Source organism: Vigna umbellata, chromosome 7, assembly GCF_029865625.1.
Source record: "Vigna umbellata cultivar VRB3 chromosome 7, Vumbellata_1.0, whole genome shotgun sequence".
NCBI classification, from domain to species: domain Eukaryota; kingdom Viridiplantae; phylum Streptophyta; class Magnoliopsida; order Fabales; family Fabaceae; genus Vigna; species Vigna umbellata.
Window position 1 is genome coordinate 11,769,333 of NC_142171.1, and position 17,340 is coordinate 11,786,672.

At 32.6% G+C, this 17,340-nt stretch overlaps 3 protein-coding genes across 3 annotated transcripts; all 3 read right to left on the reverse strand.

The window, feature by feature from the left end:
• Nucleotides 1–828: 828 nt before the first annotated feature.
• On the reverse strand, nt 829–4,222 carry LOC124833019 (protein DETOXIFICATION 16-like). The gene is made up of 9 exons (XM_088094264.1): nt 3,849–4,222; nt 2,736–3,280; nt 2,524–2,610; nt 2,356–2,412; nt 2,003–2,241; nt 1,419–1,537; nt 1,222–1,308; nt 1,082–1,143; nt 829–993 (listed from the first exon to the last, which is right to left on the reverse strand). Exons 1-8 carry the CDS (start codon nt 4,158–4,160, stop codon nt 1,084–1,086), a joined length of 1,506 nt encoding a protein of 501 aa, XP_087950390.1. The 5' UTR covers nt 4,161–4,222; the 3' UTR covers nt 829–993; nt 1,082–1,083.
• Nucleotides 4,223–8,099: 3,877 nt separating this feature from the next.
• Nucleotides 8,100–10,766, reverse strand: LOC124833022 (WAT1-related protein At3g18200). The gene is made up of 7 exons (XM_047307385.2): nt 10,482–10,766; nt 10,170–10,232; nt 9,960–10,076; nt 9,632–9,875; nt 9,261–9,419; nt 8,988–9,139; nt 8,100–8,889 (listed from the first exon to the last, which is right to left on the reverse strand). Exons 1-7 carry the CDS (start codon nt 10,667–10,669, stop codon nt 8,727–8,729), a joined length of 1,086 nt encoding a protein of 361 aa, XP_047163341.1. The 5' UTR covers nt 10,670–10,766; the 3' UTR covers nt 8,100–8,726.
• A 2,002-nt stretch (nt 10,767–12,768) lies between these two features.
• LOC124833013 (putative protein phosphatase 2C 8) lies at nt 12,769–17,188 on the reverse strand. Its single transcript, XM_088093837.1, has 10 exons — nt 16,838–17,188; nt 16,176–16,284; nt 15,281–15,317; nt 15,118–15,162; nt 14,763–14,815; nt 14,451–14,603; nt 13,789–13,872; nt 13,559–13,648; nt 13,418–13,465; nt 12,769–13,111 (listed from the first exon to the last, which is right to left on the reverse strand). The coding sequence occupies exons 1-10, from the start codon at nt 17,077–17,079 to the stop codon at nt 13,001–13,003; spliced, it is 972 nt and encodes a 323-aa protein (XP_087949963.1). The 5' UTR covers nt 17,080–17,188; the 3' UTR covers nt 12,769–13,000.
• Between the last annotated feature and the right edge of the window lie 152 nt (nt 17,189–17,340).

The following is a 17,340-nucleotide window of genomic DNA, read 5'->3' on the forward strand; positions in this document are numbered from 1 at the left end:
TAGAGTTTATTTGGAATGTCAAATATCAATTGTTTATATCTTAAGTTGCTTCTTCATTATCCTTGTACAAAATTTGAATTTGTGTATAAAATATGAAGTGAAAAATACTTAAATGTTGATGTCTTTGTGTAATTTTAATTCAAGTGTCTATACTTCGTTTTTAATTCTTATAAAGACTCTATCCTTGAGAAAATTAAGAAATCGCATTCAAAATGTTGAACGAATATAAAATCTTTTATAGTTACACTTACACAATATTCTTTAACAACAGAATTGGAGCAGAAGTCATTTTTAGATTGGGTATAAACTTTGAATGACATTTCTCATGCAAAAAATACCATCTTATTGGCTCTCTATATATAATAATGCAGTTTTTATTAAAAGTCAATTATTAACTAAAAAATTTAATTACTCAGTTATCTTTTTGTTTATCTCCACTAATATTAATTATAACAACTTTTTTAACATACAATTATCTATATGTAAATTTCCTTTAATTAATTTAGACTTATTGAGAAAATTTATTATCTCAATAGAATTTCCTGCTACATTTGTAAGACTGAAAGTAAAAACAAGTAAATAGATTTGAGGAACATCATGGGACAATGATAGAAAAGAGATGTTGATTAAACAGAACATCTAGAGAATGAGGAGAAATCATAGTTACTAAAACTTTCATAAGGGAAATAATGTGTTGACTTTGAGTAGAAGAAAAAACTTTATTGAGAATCAATAAGCAACAGAAAAAATAATTCTCTTGGTTTTGACCAATGGCAAATTAAAGTAATTTTTATGAAATACTGAAAAATGATAAAAAAAATCTATAAGTGGTAAATAATAACCTTAGAAAATGATTTCTCTAATTAGCATCAAAACATCCCAATACTAGTACATAGAAAAACAAAATTAAAACCACATTATTTATTTCTAGTGACCAACTGCATCATCTATTATCTTTCAACAATACATAATAAAATTGTCCCTAAAGTTTTCCTGCCAAAAGAAGAATGACAAAACTTATATTGCTTTAATTTCACTCACTAGAATTAACTAAGAATGTGCAACTGCAAAGATATTGCACCTTCATGAGACTAAGCTTTCTGCCGTTACTGAATTATAGACTCTATCTGTTGCTTTCTTTGCCTGTATGAGTTAAAAACAGAGGCATGTCAGTATTGAAAGGACCAAAGCAAATGTGAAATAAGAAATGAAAAGTTTCACCTGTTGCTCCCAATCAGTACGAATGGTAATGATCATTAAAGAACAAACTTGAACAATTAGAGCACATATGATTCCCAACCAGAGCCCCTACACGAAGAAATTAGCATGGAAAACCATAATCAGGTAATTGCAATGTAAAATTGATCATCACCTATTAACATGAAGGTTATGGTAGAAAAGGATGAACTTTTGTTTACCTTCCCACCAATATGCAATACAAAAGCTAACACAATAGCTGATGGAATTCCAACCAAATAGTATGACCCCAGATTCACAAATGCACCAATTTTCTGCCAGCCACACCCTCTAGCAGTGCCTGAATTATCATTGACAAAGTGAAGAAAGATGATCATACATCATCTAATTTATTCTTGATTGATGTGCAATAAGTAAACGGTGAGTTCTACAGAAAATTGGCCACAAAATGAACCAATCCTGTTTTAAGTTCCTATCTCTTAAATTTAAGCAATCTGCAATATTAAAGTTTAAAACTAAAGAAAAGAAAATCAAGTCTTATAATTGTCAGACTGAAAGCTTTAAATTAATTTACTTATCTGTAATTTATTTGAACTGCGCACACAAGTTCCTTTCCAGATATTAACTCAGTAATCAGATGTCAATTGAGTGTTGTGTTGGCTAACATTTAAGTGCAACTTTATACTTTTTTTAGCATTTTTTGAATGAGATGTATTGGGAGTTTTCATATGCCTTTCAGCCTATACCAGTGTTTTTGAGTCATAGGTATACTTCAGACAAATAAAAGTAATGGTGAAAGAAAAACCTGAAAGAACACATTGGAGTCCATCCAGAAAGTTGGATGCTGCCAGAATTGGAAACATAATTGCTACATATTCGACCACTTCTACTTCATTGCTATATGCATAGCCCCATATGTTGCGTATAAGTATCATCACTGTTCCCACTAAGATGCCCTGAATAATGGCTATTGCTAAGACAACATGAACTGCTAAGCGTGCAATCCATGGACGACCAGCTCCAAGTTCATTTGAGACACGAATGCTGCAAGAACCATGCAATGATTGATAAAGAAAGAAAAATATTTCAAAAAGAAAATTGAGAAGAGAACAGAATGTCTGACAGATGCATGCTTGAGTGAATTTCAGAAGTACCAACCTTACTGCTCCACTGAGTCCAAAGGGAATCATCCAAACAGTTGCACTACTGTTCAAGCTAGCAAAACAAATCCAAGTGTGTGCAATAATGTCAAGTGTCATGTAATACTTATGAAAATAATCAAGCATATGTAACAAATGCGAAAAACATCTCAAGTATGAAACCAACCAGATGGAAAGAACTGATGTTTCCAACTTTGGATTTGGAAGAAGACCAGAAAGGAGAACCATCAATTCAAACGACCACATTTCCAAGCTGCTCACCATAATAATGGTAAAAAATTTTGAAAACAGCATTAGGATCTCAAGAAGAATTGAAAGTGCAAGGTTAAAAAGTTTATTGTAAGAGGTGTTATTAACTTATTAAGAGAATGCAATTACCAAACCATAACAGCTGAAGGAATGGCAAGCCTAAAAAATGTGGGAATGTTATGCAATGCCTCTTTGGAAAAGCCTTTCCAAGTTTTTGCACATGAAGGAGAAAACTTGATATAGAGTGTGAGCATAGTAACATTCAACCAATAAGATATGGAATTTGCTACAGCAGCTCCTTTGCTTCCCAGTCCTGATTTGAACACCAGAATCCAACATATAAGTACATGCAGTAATGTGGTAATTCCGGAGCTGCACATCATTGGATATACAATATTCTGTGTTTGCAAGAATCTGTTGAGGCATTGTAGAAGACCATAGGCAAAAACGGTTGGAAGCATACAAGTAGCATAGGTCCCAGCTGCTGCAGCTATTTCAGGATCCTGACCAAAGAAAATCAGAATGGATCTTGTGTTTGCCCAAATAACTGCAAGTGGGATGCTGACAGTCATGAGAATGAACATGGCTCTCTGCATGTGTATGCCTAACATGTGGTACTGCTTTGCTCCATATGACTGGCCACAAAAAGTGTCCAATGCACTTGCCATTCCTTGCTATTTCAACCAAAAACCAAATAGAAAAGAAAAACCATAATGTGTTATCCTGGACAATATATGTTGCAATGTAAACCACAGACCAATCACTATTTTCTGCTTAAATGATCAGCTCAATTGTTTTGGACAAATAATGTTGAATTTTTCATCCATATCTAATCCTATTTTCAAGCAATAGAATATAAAAAACTATGGAAGAATGGAACATTTGTAGTCCCCTAACAACTTAAACTCTTGAATTGTTAATTCATGGCAGAGTATCAAAGCCTCTCAGATCAAGTGGTCTGGAATTTGGTCCTCATATGATTTTTGGAATGAAAGTGAAGAACTAGCTCTCAGAACTCTACTTTCAACTCTCAATTATCAACATTCACTCTGCATCCCAGAAGTCAACAGGTAATGAATGATGAGCAATTTATTTTGAACTAATAATGTTGACTTTCCCTGCCATTTCCAACCCTAGCAAAACTTCCCAAGTTTTAGATATGTACTATAAAACCATTTAAGTTTAAAACTTGTGGAATCATTGAAAAAGTACATGGTATGAAGGAAAACAGAAGTAACATACCAACAAACTGAAACCTGTGACAGAGGCAAAAGAAGTGGCCATGGAAGCACCAGAGAGAGCCAACTCACCAAGATGCCCCACAAACATAACAGATATAAGATTAAGGCCAAAATTCAAAAGGGTCACTGTTATCAAAGGCCCTGCAAGCCATAACTGCCTTTTCACTTCTTCAACAACATCACTTCTTTCAGTTCTCTTCCAACTGCTCTGCTTTTCCTTTACCACCAATCCATCACCCTGCCCTGATGAATATGAGTGCTGAATCAATGGAGACTGAAGATATCCACTTTGGCTTTGGTCTTCTCTCTCCATTTCTCTTCTCTTTTGCTACTCAACACACACAGAACACAGACAGATGAACGTTGGATACTGCTTATTGCATGGTATAAATAGATTATAAAGGCAGCACCTTGCAGGGTTTTTTAATAATAAAATCATATAAAAGAAAGGGTAGAATTTGAGAAATAATGATAAATAAGTGATAAAATATGATTAAATCTTAATTGATAGTAAGTAATTTCCTAAAACAATAATTATATAAACTATTTTCATTAATATCAATAAATTATTTTATTTATTTCTTATCAAATAAAACATCAGGGTTATTGCATTCAGTTAGGAGTTATTATAATTAAAACTTCAGCAGTGTTCATTTCAACATACTGTTAACACTCAGTACTGAAGGAGATTCTGTACTATTAAAGCACTAAAAATAGTGTTATACTATTAAAACATTAGATCTGTCTTTTTTTTTCTTTAACCAGTGAAAAATAACTTCCAACCTGTTTAACTGCATCATTATTCCTTCTTATTATTCTAATTATTATTATGTATGAAATATTAAAACGTGATGAGTCATGATTATGATTTATGAAGTTGACATGTTTGGTATGAATTTTAGAACGAGAGAAGAGAATTGGTGCACGTCTACGACAAACAGGGATGTGATGTGCGAAACACAGCTTTTGCTAAGTTACTCTAAAGAAAAATATAGCCTAAAAAGTAATAACGAAAAATGTAAGTAAGAAAGTATTTTTTAAAATTACTCTCTTGGAAATGTTATGTTGATAAGAAATAAGATTAATATTAATGTAAATTGATGACAACTTTTATTTTATAAATTATTGAGGGTTGAGGAGATTTATTAGAAAAATATAATTTCAATGAGATTTAAATCCAATCATAAAAGAAATTGATATTATTGTGTATCTAAAACATTAAAGTATTGGTTAATAAGTCTTTCACGTTTATTTAATACTATACTTTTTCATTTTTATCTAATATAAGATTTGGATTCATACTTGAATTTTTATCTTTATGGAAAAAAATGTTTGATAATGAATTCTAAATTTATAAATTTTTAAGGTTTAGGTATAAAATAATTTTGGATATATCATTTACTTTATTTTTGTTAAGAATTCTAATATAAGTTCAATTCTTATGTTGAACAACAATGATTAAGAAAAAAAAAAAGAGTTGAACACTATATAATATAAAGAAAGAACTTACAAATTTATTATTTTATTGAGTTAAAATAATATTAATGTTAAATTTAAGTGGTGTTGCGTCTCTTCCATAGATCTTTTCACGGGTTAAAATACTTTCATTGTTTTAGGTATGCCTGTTGGTCTATTTCATTCATTTTCTACTTTCTTCCATTTTTGTTTGTTTTTGTTTAATGTTTTCTGTTTGACACTTGGATGCTGCAAGAAAAAGCAAAATTCATGAATACATTTTATAACAAATTTCACTAGTAAAAGATGTAGCTTCCAATTGTTTTATTAAAAATATAAAAATTAGAAGTTATTAAAGTAGTCTGTCAAATTAGACTAAAACAAGCTGCTAAAAAAAGTAGACACTTGGGCCACCCCATTTAAAATGATAGCTACATTCTTTTTCCAGTCAAAATAAGAGTAAATTGTTTAACTTATAATTCCAATCCAACAAGATTAAAATATGTAAAAAATGAAACTCAATCAAATTGAATTCTCCTTTTAATACGATGTATCAATTTCATTCCCATGTATAATTAACCTCTAGAATAAAAAATATAAAGTTTCAATTAAATTATGCTTTTTAAATAAATATTTTAAAATTATTTATTATTATTATTATCATTATTTATATTAAATAGTTTAATAAAATCTAAGTTAAGACTACTCGAAACACAATCAGATTTATTTTTAAGTTTAGTTCTTTGGACTTTGATAGTGTTTATAGCTATACTTGGACAACAAGTATTCCTTTTTCCTTTTGGCAGTACTTGTTTGGCATCTTATTTTATTATATTATATGGTCGTTTATGTTGACATTTAATGTTTTCTGAAATTTTCCATATTCAATAATGGTGGGTAACTTTGGGAAACAAAATTCACGACATAGATTCAACATAAAACACTCTCCTAGATCATCACTTGCTCACTTAAAGACATAAGATTCTGATAAGGATCACTTTTTTCTAGATGAAGCAGAGTTGGTCAATGCAGGATTCATTATTTTATTTCTGGAATTTCATTGGGACTGATATCTGTAAGATTGAGCAGTGTCATAAATGATATTGAAGAACAGAAAAATCAAAAATGTTTATTTCTGATTAAGGTACAAATGCTGCAAGAAGTTTTTGCAAGCATTGATAATAAACATATGTATGTGTTAATAATGTATAGTGTTATAGTTGTGAAAATAATAATATTGTCAAGCATGTGAAAAGCATCTAAAATTCATCTCAGTTTTTACAACTTTTGATAAAGAAATATTTGCAGGCACATCTTTATCAGAAAACAAATGGTTCATCTGAGTTTTAAATAAGTTCATGTGGGCATGATCCATAGAAAATATTTGAACCAGTGGACATCATCTTCAGTCAGAGTCTTTACATAAACTATTTTATAAAGAAAAACAATAGTATTTATTCATTAAATTGTGCTGCTAAATGACCTGCTTCAAATTCATTTCGCTTCTTAAATGATGCAATAATCAATAAAACACGAATTGTTTAATATGTTTGGATGTATAGTTCTTTGTCTTATATTCAAGCTGACTGGTAGCTAGGAATGACTTTTAACTTCATGAAGAGCTGCAGATAATGTAGTTTTCAGCATGAGTTCCACATCGACCTGTCAAGAGAGAGCGCATCAAGTAACACCATAAAAGTCACAACAACCATTAGCATGAATCATACCCTTCTTAATCTGTTGGTAATAGTATAAACAAGTTAATGAGTATGTAAATTTAGGATATAAATTTTAATTTTCTTGAAATGCTTAGTCTAACTCAAAATTTGAAAGGATAATTTCATGACAAATAAGTCATTTTTAATTTCTTGAAATGATTCTCCCAAAAATCCAGGGAGAATACCATCCAAAAGAATATAAATTCATAAATTTTTAACTTCTGAAAATGCTTTACCTAAAATGAGGATATGTAATACCATCCAAGAGATATATATGTGTGGATGAAAACATAATTCTGCAAATATGTCAATTGTTTATAATAATAATAATAAATACAATTTCTAGAAAGTTATTATTGGCTAAGTTAACATATTTTGTTTAATTATGTAAGTGAAAATGTGGATAAACATGACCAATACACTTGTTTGCACTAATGTTGATACAGAATATTTTGTAAATATTTAGTATACACATAGTAATATTTGTGTTAACCTATGTCAATATTTATTTGTTTACTTTTTAAAATATCAATACATTGCATCTTTAGGTCCTTTAAAGCTGGGACTACTCAATAATTGTCATGATCAAAAGGATAGAATGATGGTGAAATCTAAAATGATCTAAAACTTGTAACAAAATTTTAATCAATTGTGTCGAACATCATTTAAGGTCAATTTTCTTTATCTTGATACCAACAAAGCAAATGTATTGATACCAAGCAGACACAATCAATAATTCTCCTTTTTATGAAACCAAACTGATTAGAAGAAATTACTATTGGAGCAAAAACAGTCCATCTATTGGTCATAATCTTCTTAATCATTATCTAATGCAATAGGCTTAAAATCCTTCTTTAATAATTGTAGTAGTGCTGCATAAACATCCAAATTCACTATTCTGCCAGAATTTCTGAAAGAAGAAACATTCAAGTTCACCTCTTCAGTAGATGGTAGAAGTGTTGCATTTTCATTATCATTCTCTACCTTATTCATTATCAATAAAAAATACCATAAAAGTCTTTGACAATATTCCAATGCTTTCTCATCAGACCACCTCTTCCTCAGTTTTCAGTATAGAAATAGGCCTGTTTCTGACTGCTATGATCATCATCACCAGTAGTATCATACTAAATTTATTTATATTTGAAAGAACATTACACGCAATATTTCAAGTTGCCACACCTCTCTCTTAGCAGTAATAAAATGCCCTCACTGATATTTGAACTTTGTATACGCAATAATACTGAACTTGAACTATAGTGCATAAACTCCACCACGTCCAGATATCCAGAAGTTGTGAATTAATAAGGAGAAATGATTTAATAGCTAAACAAGAAAAATGGAGACAATTTCTCAAGATTCTTTTTAATATCTGAAGACTGAAAAGTGAAAGATAGTCAATATTCATAGTATTCATGTATAGTCAGTGTAACATAGAGCTCAAAGAGTCTTGCTTGTATCATTGACATGACACATGATCGGAAAACTATATTTGACCCTGTAATCAAATGTCAATGAAATGACTTCTCAGATGAAAAAAAACAAGCACCAGCAGGCTTATTCCTTAACCAAACTTAGCCATCAACACCATTACTTCAACAGCTATATCCAAAGTTGCACACTTGAAATGCTACTAAGTAGGACCATATATCAGTAGTTATTCAAACCAGGACTAGACATAATGTTCTTGTCAACAGATGGACAAGTCATGGTATGTCCTTGGAAGCTGCATCAATTTCTTTATTCTCTTCCTCTGCCTTAAGCAAGGGGTTTGTTAGTGATGGTGATGACTCTCTCACTTTTTTTTCGTTGGTTTTGCCCCATAGGACTAAGTATAGACCAAGCACAATGAGAATTGCACCAATAAGCCTGTAAAAAATTGAATAACTCATTTATGCCGTTGTGTACTTCAGTCATTTCATGAATAGGGAAATATTCCAGTAATGATCAACAAATTTAGAACGTACCCTCCTGAGTATAACTGATCACCAAGAATTAGGGCTGCCATGACAGCAACTAGAATAGTTTGCACAGGCTGGAAGACAGCAACAAACACAGGACCACCCTTTTGAATACACCATGTTTGGAGAGATATGACAACACCAGATGCTATAATTCCCTGCAATTACCACCATCATGCAACAGTGAATTGAGTTAACTTCAAAATTTCCAGTTCTTGGGATTATGTGTCATGTAAATCATATTTAATAATGTTTGAGAATTCAAGTGATGAATATTACTGCATATAGGATAATAAAAAGCTCCTCTAGTGACTGTATCTTCCAATTCTCCAAGTCATCTTCTGCAAAGGCTGCTATGATCAAGAACTGGATCAATCCAAAGAAGCATGTAAACGAAGTGAGGGTTAGTTTTGCTGGATACTTCTTCACCACAGGAGCCTGCACCAAGTTTTTTGCTTTTACCATTCAGGTCACAAAATTGGTGATACTGAGGAAATTAAGTAAATTTCATGAACATATGTCTGGTCACAATAAACTACATTATATATTATATGGATACGTTTATCTTAAGTACGAATCAACATATTGGTTATCTGAACTCTGAAATTTCAGTTTATATATTCTGCTTATGTCATTAGAATTGACAAGACCTGAAAAACTATCCAGCCAGCCCATGACAGACAATGTCCAAGCAAGTATATGCAGCCCCAAGTCCAATTTTGCGTTTTTGTTGATTGATCTACTTCTAAAGTGTCTCCTTGTGTTAGGTCCATCTGCAGGTGAAGAAGAGGAGGACCTTTGTAAAGAGTAATTACTGTGGCACCCCCCACACTAGCAATGGTTCCAAGAACTTTTGCCAATCCATCTCTCCTTGTGATGTTGGCTTCCTCAAGCCTGGTACAAATAAAATGAAATCATCAAGTTATGCCAAGATCACAGCATAAAATAATAAAGAATGTTACAAGGAGACTTGGTTACCTTAAAGCCAAAGCCAAGACAAAAGTGATTGCAGGAACTGAGTTTTGCAATGCAGAAGCAAAAGTTGGAGAAGCATAGTATAATCCCAGCAAGTAAAACCCTTGGTTTGCTGTGATCCTTCATTGTCAATGTGTAACAAAAGTGGAAAATATTATAACTTATAGGAAGGAAATATGAGTATGGAAATCTGCAACTTCTATACATTCTTACCCCAGTAATGCAAGTAGGAAGAACTGAACCAGTAAAGATAAAGTGAGGGGTGGTCTTTGATTCCTGATTATAAAGATATTGACATTGCTCAATGTTAAAATTTGAGTAAATAGTATATGCAATGACAGTGTAAAAGGTTTTTTTATGTCAATCAATTAAGGTTATATTGGGAGTCATACATAACATGGTTTCTAATTGATTGACGAAATAAAACTTTTTACAATGATACTGCATAGAAAATGAAGTAAAAATAACAGAAGGATTTTGATAGGAAAGGTGAAAAGTGAAAACAAACTTCATCTGGAAACTCACTTCTCTAACACATAAGCAAATGGGCTTAACAAAAGCAAAGCAATCAAATTTCGATAAACGGGGTAAACAACTTGGCTGACTCCAATATTTAGTGCAAGTCTAGACACAATGTGATATCCTGCAAAGCAGAGCTGCAGGGTAAGTAATGCCACAAGAAGCTTCACTTTCTCTGTCATAACACTAGCCATTGTTGTTTATGAGAGGCTGTAAGACTGAAGGGTGCTTATATAGAGGGAAAAAGTTGATAGGAATATAAAATTATACAACTTGATATTGTTAACATCAGTAGTTAGTTACTCATGGTGTTTGATGTATCAAATAGCAACTACTATGATATGTAAACGTTTAACATATCCTCTGAGTTATTCATGCACTACAAAATCTTGTATATAATACAATATATTTTGGTCGTTGACTTTGAATTTAATAATTTAGGGAGACAGAGTCAAGGTGCATCACGTTACTTGGGTAGCTTGAGACTAACCAACCTCTATCATTTGTATGAACATGTTCCCACCATCCCTTTTTCATACTATGTTTATCAGACCGTTGTCCCATTTCTCTATCTTTGTATAGATTAGTAATTGCGTATCTTTTTAGTTTAAACTATTCCTTTGGTTCCTTTAGTTATTCTCATTAATTTTAAGTTCTAGTTCCTTTTAAAGAAAATTGTACAATTTAATCACAACACAAGTTTTCTGTAACAATTTATAACTGTAAAAAGTTTATGAAGCAGTTTTATACTGTTACAAATTGTTGACTGATGTTAGTCTCAGTGACTAAAACTTCATTATGCATGTGTTGGACTAAAACTTACAATTTGTTTAAAATAAAGATAATATAAGACCAAATGAATAGAATGACCTTTCTTTTATTATTTGCAATAAATGTAATCCAACAGGGGTTTGATTATCTTTTATATATAAAATCCAGATATCAACCATAATAATGATGATGATTGGCTGCTCCTGACTCAATGATTCTTTTGAATGCGTTTAAGTGAGTGGGATAATGAGAATATGAATCCCAGATGCATGTGCTAATGTTTATAACTAGGCATATTTTATGATTAAACTTTCTTTTGGTCTTTCTTCATAGCAGAGTCAAATTTTTTCTGTGAATTGATATATTCATGAAGTTGTTAAATGAAATACGGTTCTTTAAAGAATGAAACTACATATTATGTTCATTCTAAGTTCAATATCATGGCTAACCTTGAGATAATTCAGTGTTGTGAAACATGATAGAAAATGTGTGGGTTCAATCCTTACGAGGTACTCCACCCTTTTTCTTTTTCTTTATGAGAACTTTCAGTGAGCTTTCTCAGAGTTCTTCAGTGGTAGGTACTCAGTTGAATAAAAAATAATATCTTAATCATTGCAGCAACTAGATCATGGGAGGAAGGAACATTATTGACTGCATGTACTTATTCATGAACCTAAGGTAGACTGGTTCATAAAAGTGTCAATCAGAAAAGGAAAAAGAAATTGAAGAAACATGTAATTGATGAGAGAATATTCGGGATTGAGAGGCTAATTGTTGATGATACATCATGTATCTGCCACGCCGTATAGGTGAGGCAAAAGATTTGTTCACTGAAATTATAAAATCACTAACTAATATGTTGTTCGTTGGTAGCAAAGTTCGTAATTTGTTGTGATTGCATGCTTTAATATATTATTGCATTATGTCTCTGCCAAATGCCAAATTGTCAATCCTTCCAAACCAATTCACCTTCCATGAGTCTTCAAACTACTCCTTCGTAGAAAGCAAGACCATCTTTTCTGCATTCAATTCTAGTGTTCTTTTGCACAGATAGTGGTGATAAGGGTTGGTAGAGTCAATCAGTTCCATTAAATTTAAAGTTTTTATTTTCAAATTGGAAACTTCTCAGCAATTACTCGAATGTCAGCAAACTTGTCGTTTTAATTAGACAGTGTAACTAACTTGAACAAAAACTGAGCGACTGACATAACTTCTTATCAGGATCAAATTTCAATTAGCAAAAGCATAAGGCACATGTTGTGTCCAAAACAAAACTTATTCAATTTGTGATCAAATTAATGTTTATGTCCTACTCATTTTAAAAATAAACAATAATTTCAAGGGGGATTTGCATGGCATGCACTACTTTTTTGTCTCTATCACGAAAAGATGACATTGAGTTCTTAACTAATATCACTCATTATTCAAATAAGAACTTGATTCTAAGGACTCTGTTTACCTTTATTATCCCCATACTATCAAGGTCGAATGAGCACGATGAGTAGCAGAGCTGTAGAAGTAATGAACTGAAATCAAAGATGCTTTTGCAGCAAAATGATCTTCACTACACTTCAACATGTATTACAATAACAACAACCAGTTTCAAGAGTGATAAACTAGTTGGTATGCATTTAGTGCCACCATTTGTTTGCAGTGCGAAGAAGAAATTCACATATTTTACATTGCTTTTGAAAGCAGCATCCGAAAACAAAATGCATAGCAGCTGGTACAACACATGGGGATCGTGCCATTGATTATTTGTGCTTAAATACAATAATAATGGCAGTGCAGTTATCTTTACAGCGACGCTCACGGACAGCCTCCCTTACAAGACGACGGCACACGGTGGCAACAGGTAGCCCCTCCTACAAAGGTTCAATTCAATTTTTTCTAACGTAAGACAGCATCCTCAATAAGTGAAAGAACATAAAAAGAAAATGTGGTGAGCCTATTTACGAATTATGCAGTATGCAGGTCGCTTGATTGTAAAACTAAAAAGGGCTCGAACTTAGTAAAAGAGAAGACCCTGGAATGGAGATTTTTCTCCTTTCCTGTTCACATTTCATTCACTAACGGATTCATTATTTTCCTTTCCACCACTCATTGGTGTTGGAACAATTGTACACCTCTTTTCAAGTTGCAAGATAGAAAAAGATATAACAAGCACTTACATCCAATAACTTCTGAACAAAATCAACAGCATCGCTGGGACCAAATACCTGCCACAAACAATGTGCCATATTCATCTCAGAAGCAACTTCTAACCCAGCAAAATGAGTAAAGGAAAGTCTAGGGGAAACAAAGAGACATACCCCCCACAAGCCATCACAGCCAAGAATGATGAAATGCTCAGTATTTGTAACTTCAAAAGTATAGACATCTGGGCTTGCAACAAGACCTACCTGCAAACACAATTCTCCTCAAGATTACAAACATATTTGGGCCAATAAATGCTCTTCTTTACTGGTCTAGTTGAAGCTATAAAGAAGTCATCCATAGATTACTAACAAAAATAATGACTAGTTTTGAATATGAGGCAAACCTTTTTAAACTGACGATCTCCAAAAGCTCTAGAAACTTCAAGACGCCCTAATAATCGTCCATCTGAGCTCACAAAACCCCCTGACTGTAAGTAGAAAATATCATACAATAAAATGAATCAAATATTTGTAGATAAAAGTTCACTCTCCACCCAATGATTCTAAACTAAAATGAAATGCAACAAGGGAATGATTCAATCACTACTGATATTTCAAACAACAATTCCAAAGGGGTACCATACTAGTTAGAACTGGTCCTTGTATATTCTGAGTAATTTAAGTTGTCATGGATTAGTGAATTTTGAATAAATAAATGCACTTTCTTGTCCATCTTGAAAGAGTTTTGGGGAAAAGAAAAAAACAAGATTGTGTTCCCATAAATAATCCCAATCCACCATGCACTCAAATAGTTGGGGTAAAAAATTGTCAGCACAACTAATCATAATACCAGTGCTTTTAACTTAATCTCTACAGTTCCACTTTTGCTCAATAGTGAGTGAAGAAGTATGTTAGGAAGCGTGCAGTTGAAAGCTCCATAAAAGAAGTGGTAATGATGGCAACTTCAGTGTATGACAGGAAGGAGTCAGGGTCTTATTTGCTAACTTCATACTAAGTATCAAATAACTCTGGTGATATAATCAATCATTATTGAGGAATTTCATGCCTTCTGAATGCGTGTACGCTCCAGTGGGAAGATAGGTTTGTGTTCTCTAGTCAGAACAATGGCCTTCAGCGCCTGGACACCATCTGGATTTTGTGATCCATCAGTTGACCGAGCTAATACTGCCTTGGCATCTCCTATATGAGCAACTGCAACCTAACAAATATAAAAAGGGAAAAGCATATCAATTTTGACAATTTTGTTGTAAGATTGCTCAAAAAAATATCCATAACTATACTGCCTATGATGTCTATTTACAGTAAGCATCAGAAAGAAGCAGTATAAACAACCAGTGACTAATAACAGGAAACTTACTCTTTGTCCCAATACCCAAACACATACGGCTGTAGCCCCATCCTGCCATCCTCCTGAAAACAGTGACTAAGCATCAGCAAGATATGAATCACTTCAGAATATCACATCATTATTAGTACAGGAATCGATAACAGCAATGCTAATATCAGAATAAAAGGTGCAAATGACAATGCATTGTGGTACATTGTTGCCAAAGCACATAAAGGGAAATTAGATGGGCATTTGAAACCAGTAAACTTTGTTATTGAATTAAAAACAAGATTAGTCCACTTATATAAACTAAGCTTACACTAGATTTAGCATTTGTATGACAGAATGTCAACAAAATTTTAAAGAATTGAATCAGAAACTTTACCTTCAGCACTTTCTTGAAGAAGAGACTCATCAGTTTTTAGGAAACCTAAATCAGAATAAAAATACCGTATGACAACTTATTATGGCAAAGAAACCTAGAATATTTAACAAGGCAACTAACAAAAGGAGGAAAGCAATAGGGACATCATCACCGAAGAGCTTACCATTCAGAATAGATCGTTTAGTTGCCTTTGCATCGTACTGAAATTTACACAAAAAGGAAAGAAAACAAGGAAAATACTTAAAATAATGAAACAGATAAAAGTAGATAAAAAAACAAAATTGTTTACATTTTTAAACAAATATCACTAGAGGACACAAAAATTCTTTTGGAATGATCAGATCATCATCTGTAAATCAAGCTAATTATTCCTTATTAGCTTAATTGCGACTCATGCTTCAATCAACCGAGGGGACACTTTAGACTATTTTCTTAACAGACAAGATTCAAGGCTTACAATATCCTACTTACCCTTTTTTTTCGGAAGGAAAAGATTAATTCTCAATCAAAGTTATTAAAGTAAATTATAGTAGTGTAGTAGTGAGGAGCAGCCATAGGCAACCTCGGTTTTGAAATGTGGAGCATTTTTAGTTGCAGATGCAATCTTGAAGCTAGGCACTTGAATGAGGCTCTTTTCGAAAACTCATTTTGCCCTCAAAACAGTGTCATTAGGAAGGAAAAGATGAGTTTTCACCATTTTTTGTAATTTCAAAAATCCCTAATTCGAAGTTTCCCAACCTTTGATATACATAAATGGAATAAATTATTCAATCTATATACAAAATTAAAAACTAAGAGTCATCACACTACATCTTAAAATTATAGCGTTTTTGGGGTCAGCCACCTCACACCACTATCTGAGATTGATAACATATTATAAATCATTAACATTTCAAATTTGTGTTTACATCTGTGTTCCAAACAATACCACTCTGATAGAATGGCTGCACAGAGAAAAACCAAAACCAAGCAATAAATTTCAATAGATTTTTCAGTTTGCCAGGGTCTTAAGAGCCTATTAGATAAAGTATACACAAAATTAGACCAAGTAAACACACCAACTCACGTGGTAATCCTGCAGAAAGAACATTCCTATGCAAATGCTTTTGAGCATATTCTGCAGCTAACCGCCCTCCATGTCCATCATAAATTGCAAAATGTGCACATCTGAAAACCAAACAGCCAGAGTTACCAAGAAATCAAGTACATAATAAGTCCACAAGTACTACATGAATAGCAATTCTTCCATCAACACAGTCACAACCGACGCGCACAACCAATGAAAAACTCATATAACAAGAAAATTAACTTTCACAGGGACTTGGTGGTCTTCAACTATCATTTTAATGTATCTAGAGTCTTTAAATGGTTGTTTTATCATGTGCCATTCCCACTGACGCATCCTTTCACTCAAACTACACAAGAAAGAACTAACATAAACAACAACCAAGTAAAACAAGAATTTGATAATATATCTAACGAAAGAAAACAGCAGAGTGACAATGCACGGTTGACAGTTTAGTAAAACATATTGCATATGCTCACATTGTTAAGAAATTCCAAACTAAAAGAAAGCCTTACATTTAGAGTAATCAAAACATAGCCCTTTTTTTTTCAAAAATCAAGAAACTGGTTCTTAAAAATAAACTTTATGGAATTTGTCAAACTTTAGCCATAATAATAATAACAATAAATCAGAGTAAAAAAAGAAGAAAAGAACCTCAATTTTCCAGGATAATCTAAACTTGCATCGAGAAGGACGACCCACGCATCCTCCATCGTGAGCCTCGAGCCCTTGTCTTCGGCGGCATCCGCTTCAATGAGAAAAGATGGCTCCTTTACACCATTATCATCGGAACCCTTTGCACAAGACTCAATCTTTGGCTTCTTGGATGCAACACCATCCTTCTCGCCCCTTGAATCCGCAGATTCACGCTTCTGGGTCTCTGAGCTTTCGCTCATTTTCTTCTTCCCTTGTTTTGCAACAACTAGTGGGGAAGGTCTTCAAACCCTAGAAATCAAGTACTCTCCTTTCTACTACTGTTAATCAATTTACAACTCTTTCCAATAAACTAGTTAATTGCATTTTTACTTTTATTTGAAAGACTTTTTATATTATTCATTTAGTGGCATAAAATTTATCTTTTGATTTTTTATATAATATTTAATCTACTTTAGTAAGGTTTTTCTAAGAGAAAATAACCGTTTCTACTATAATTTTTT

Bases quoted from the DNA above. Each gene is read 5' to 3' on its own strand.
- LOC124833019 (XM_088094264.1), bottom strand. From the start codon at position 4,160: ATGGAGAGAGAAGACCAAAGCCAAAGTGGATATCTTCAGTCTCCATTG. The intron at 3,281-3,848 runs GTATGTTACTTC...TGGTTGAAATAG, and splicing joins TCACAGGTTTCAGTTTGTTG to CAAGGAATGGCAAGTGCATT. The intron at 1,309-1,418 runs GTAAACAAAAGT...TTCTTCGTGTAG, and splicing joins TATTGCATATTGGTGGGAAG to GGGCTCTGGTTGGGAATCAT.
- LOC124833013 (XM_088093837.1), bottom strand. From the start codon at position 17,079: ATGAGCGAAAGCTCAGAGACCCAGAAGCGTGAATCTGCGGATTCAAGG. The intron at 16,285-16,837 runs GTTCTTTTCTTC...TTTGGTTTTCAG, and splicing joins GATTATCCTGGAAAATTGAG to ATGTGCACATTTTGCAATTT. The intron at 13,112-13,417 runs GTAAGTGCTTGT...GAACCTTTGTAG, and splicing joins TTGTTCAGAAGTTATTGGAT to GAGGGGCTACCTGTTGCCAC.
- LOC124833022 (XM_047307385.2), bottom strand. From the start codon at position 10,669: ATGGCTAGTGTTATGACAGAGAAAGTGAAGCTTCTTGTGGCATTACTT. The intron at 10,233-10,481 runs GTGAGTTTCCAG...CTTTATAATCAG, and splicing joins TTTGCTTATGTGTTAGAGAA to GAATCAAAGACCACCCCTCA. The intron at 9,140-9,260 runs GTAATATTCATC...TGGTAATTGCAG, and splicing joins TTTTTATTATCCTATATGCA to GGAATTATAGCATCTGGTGT.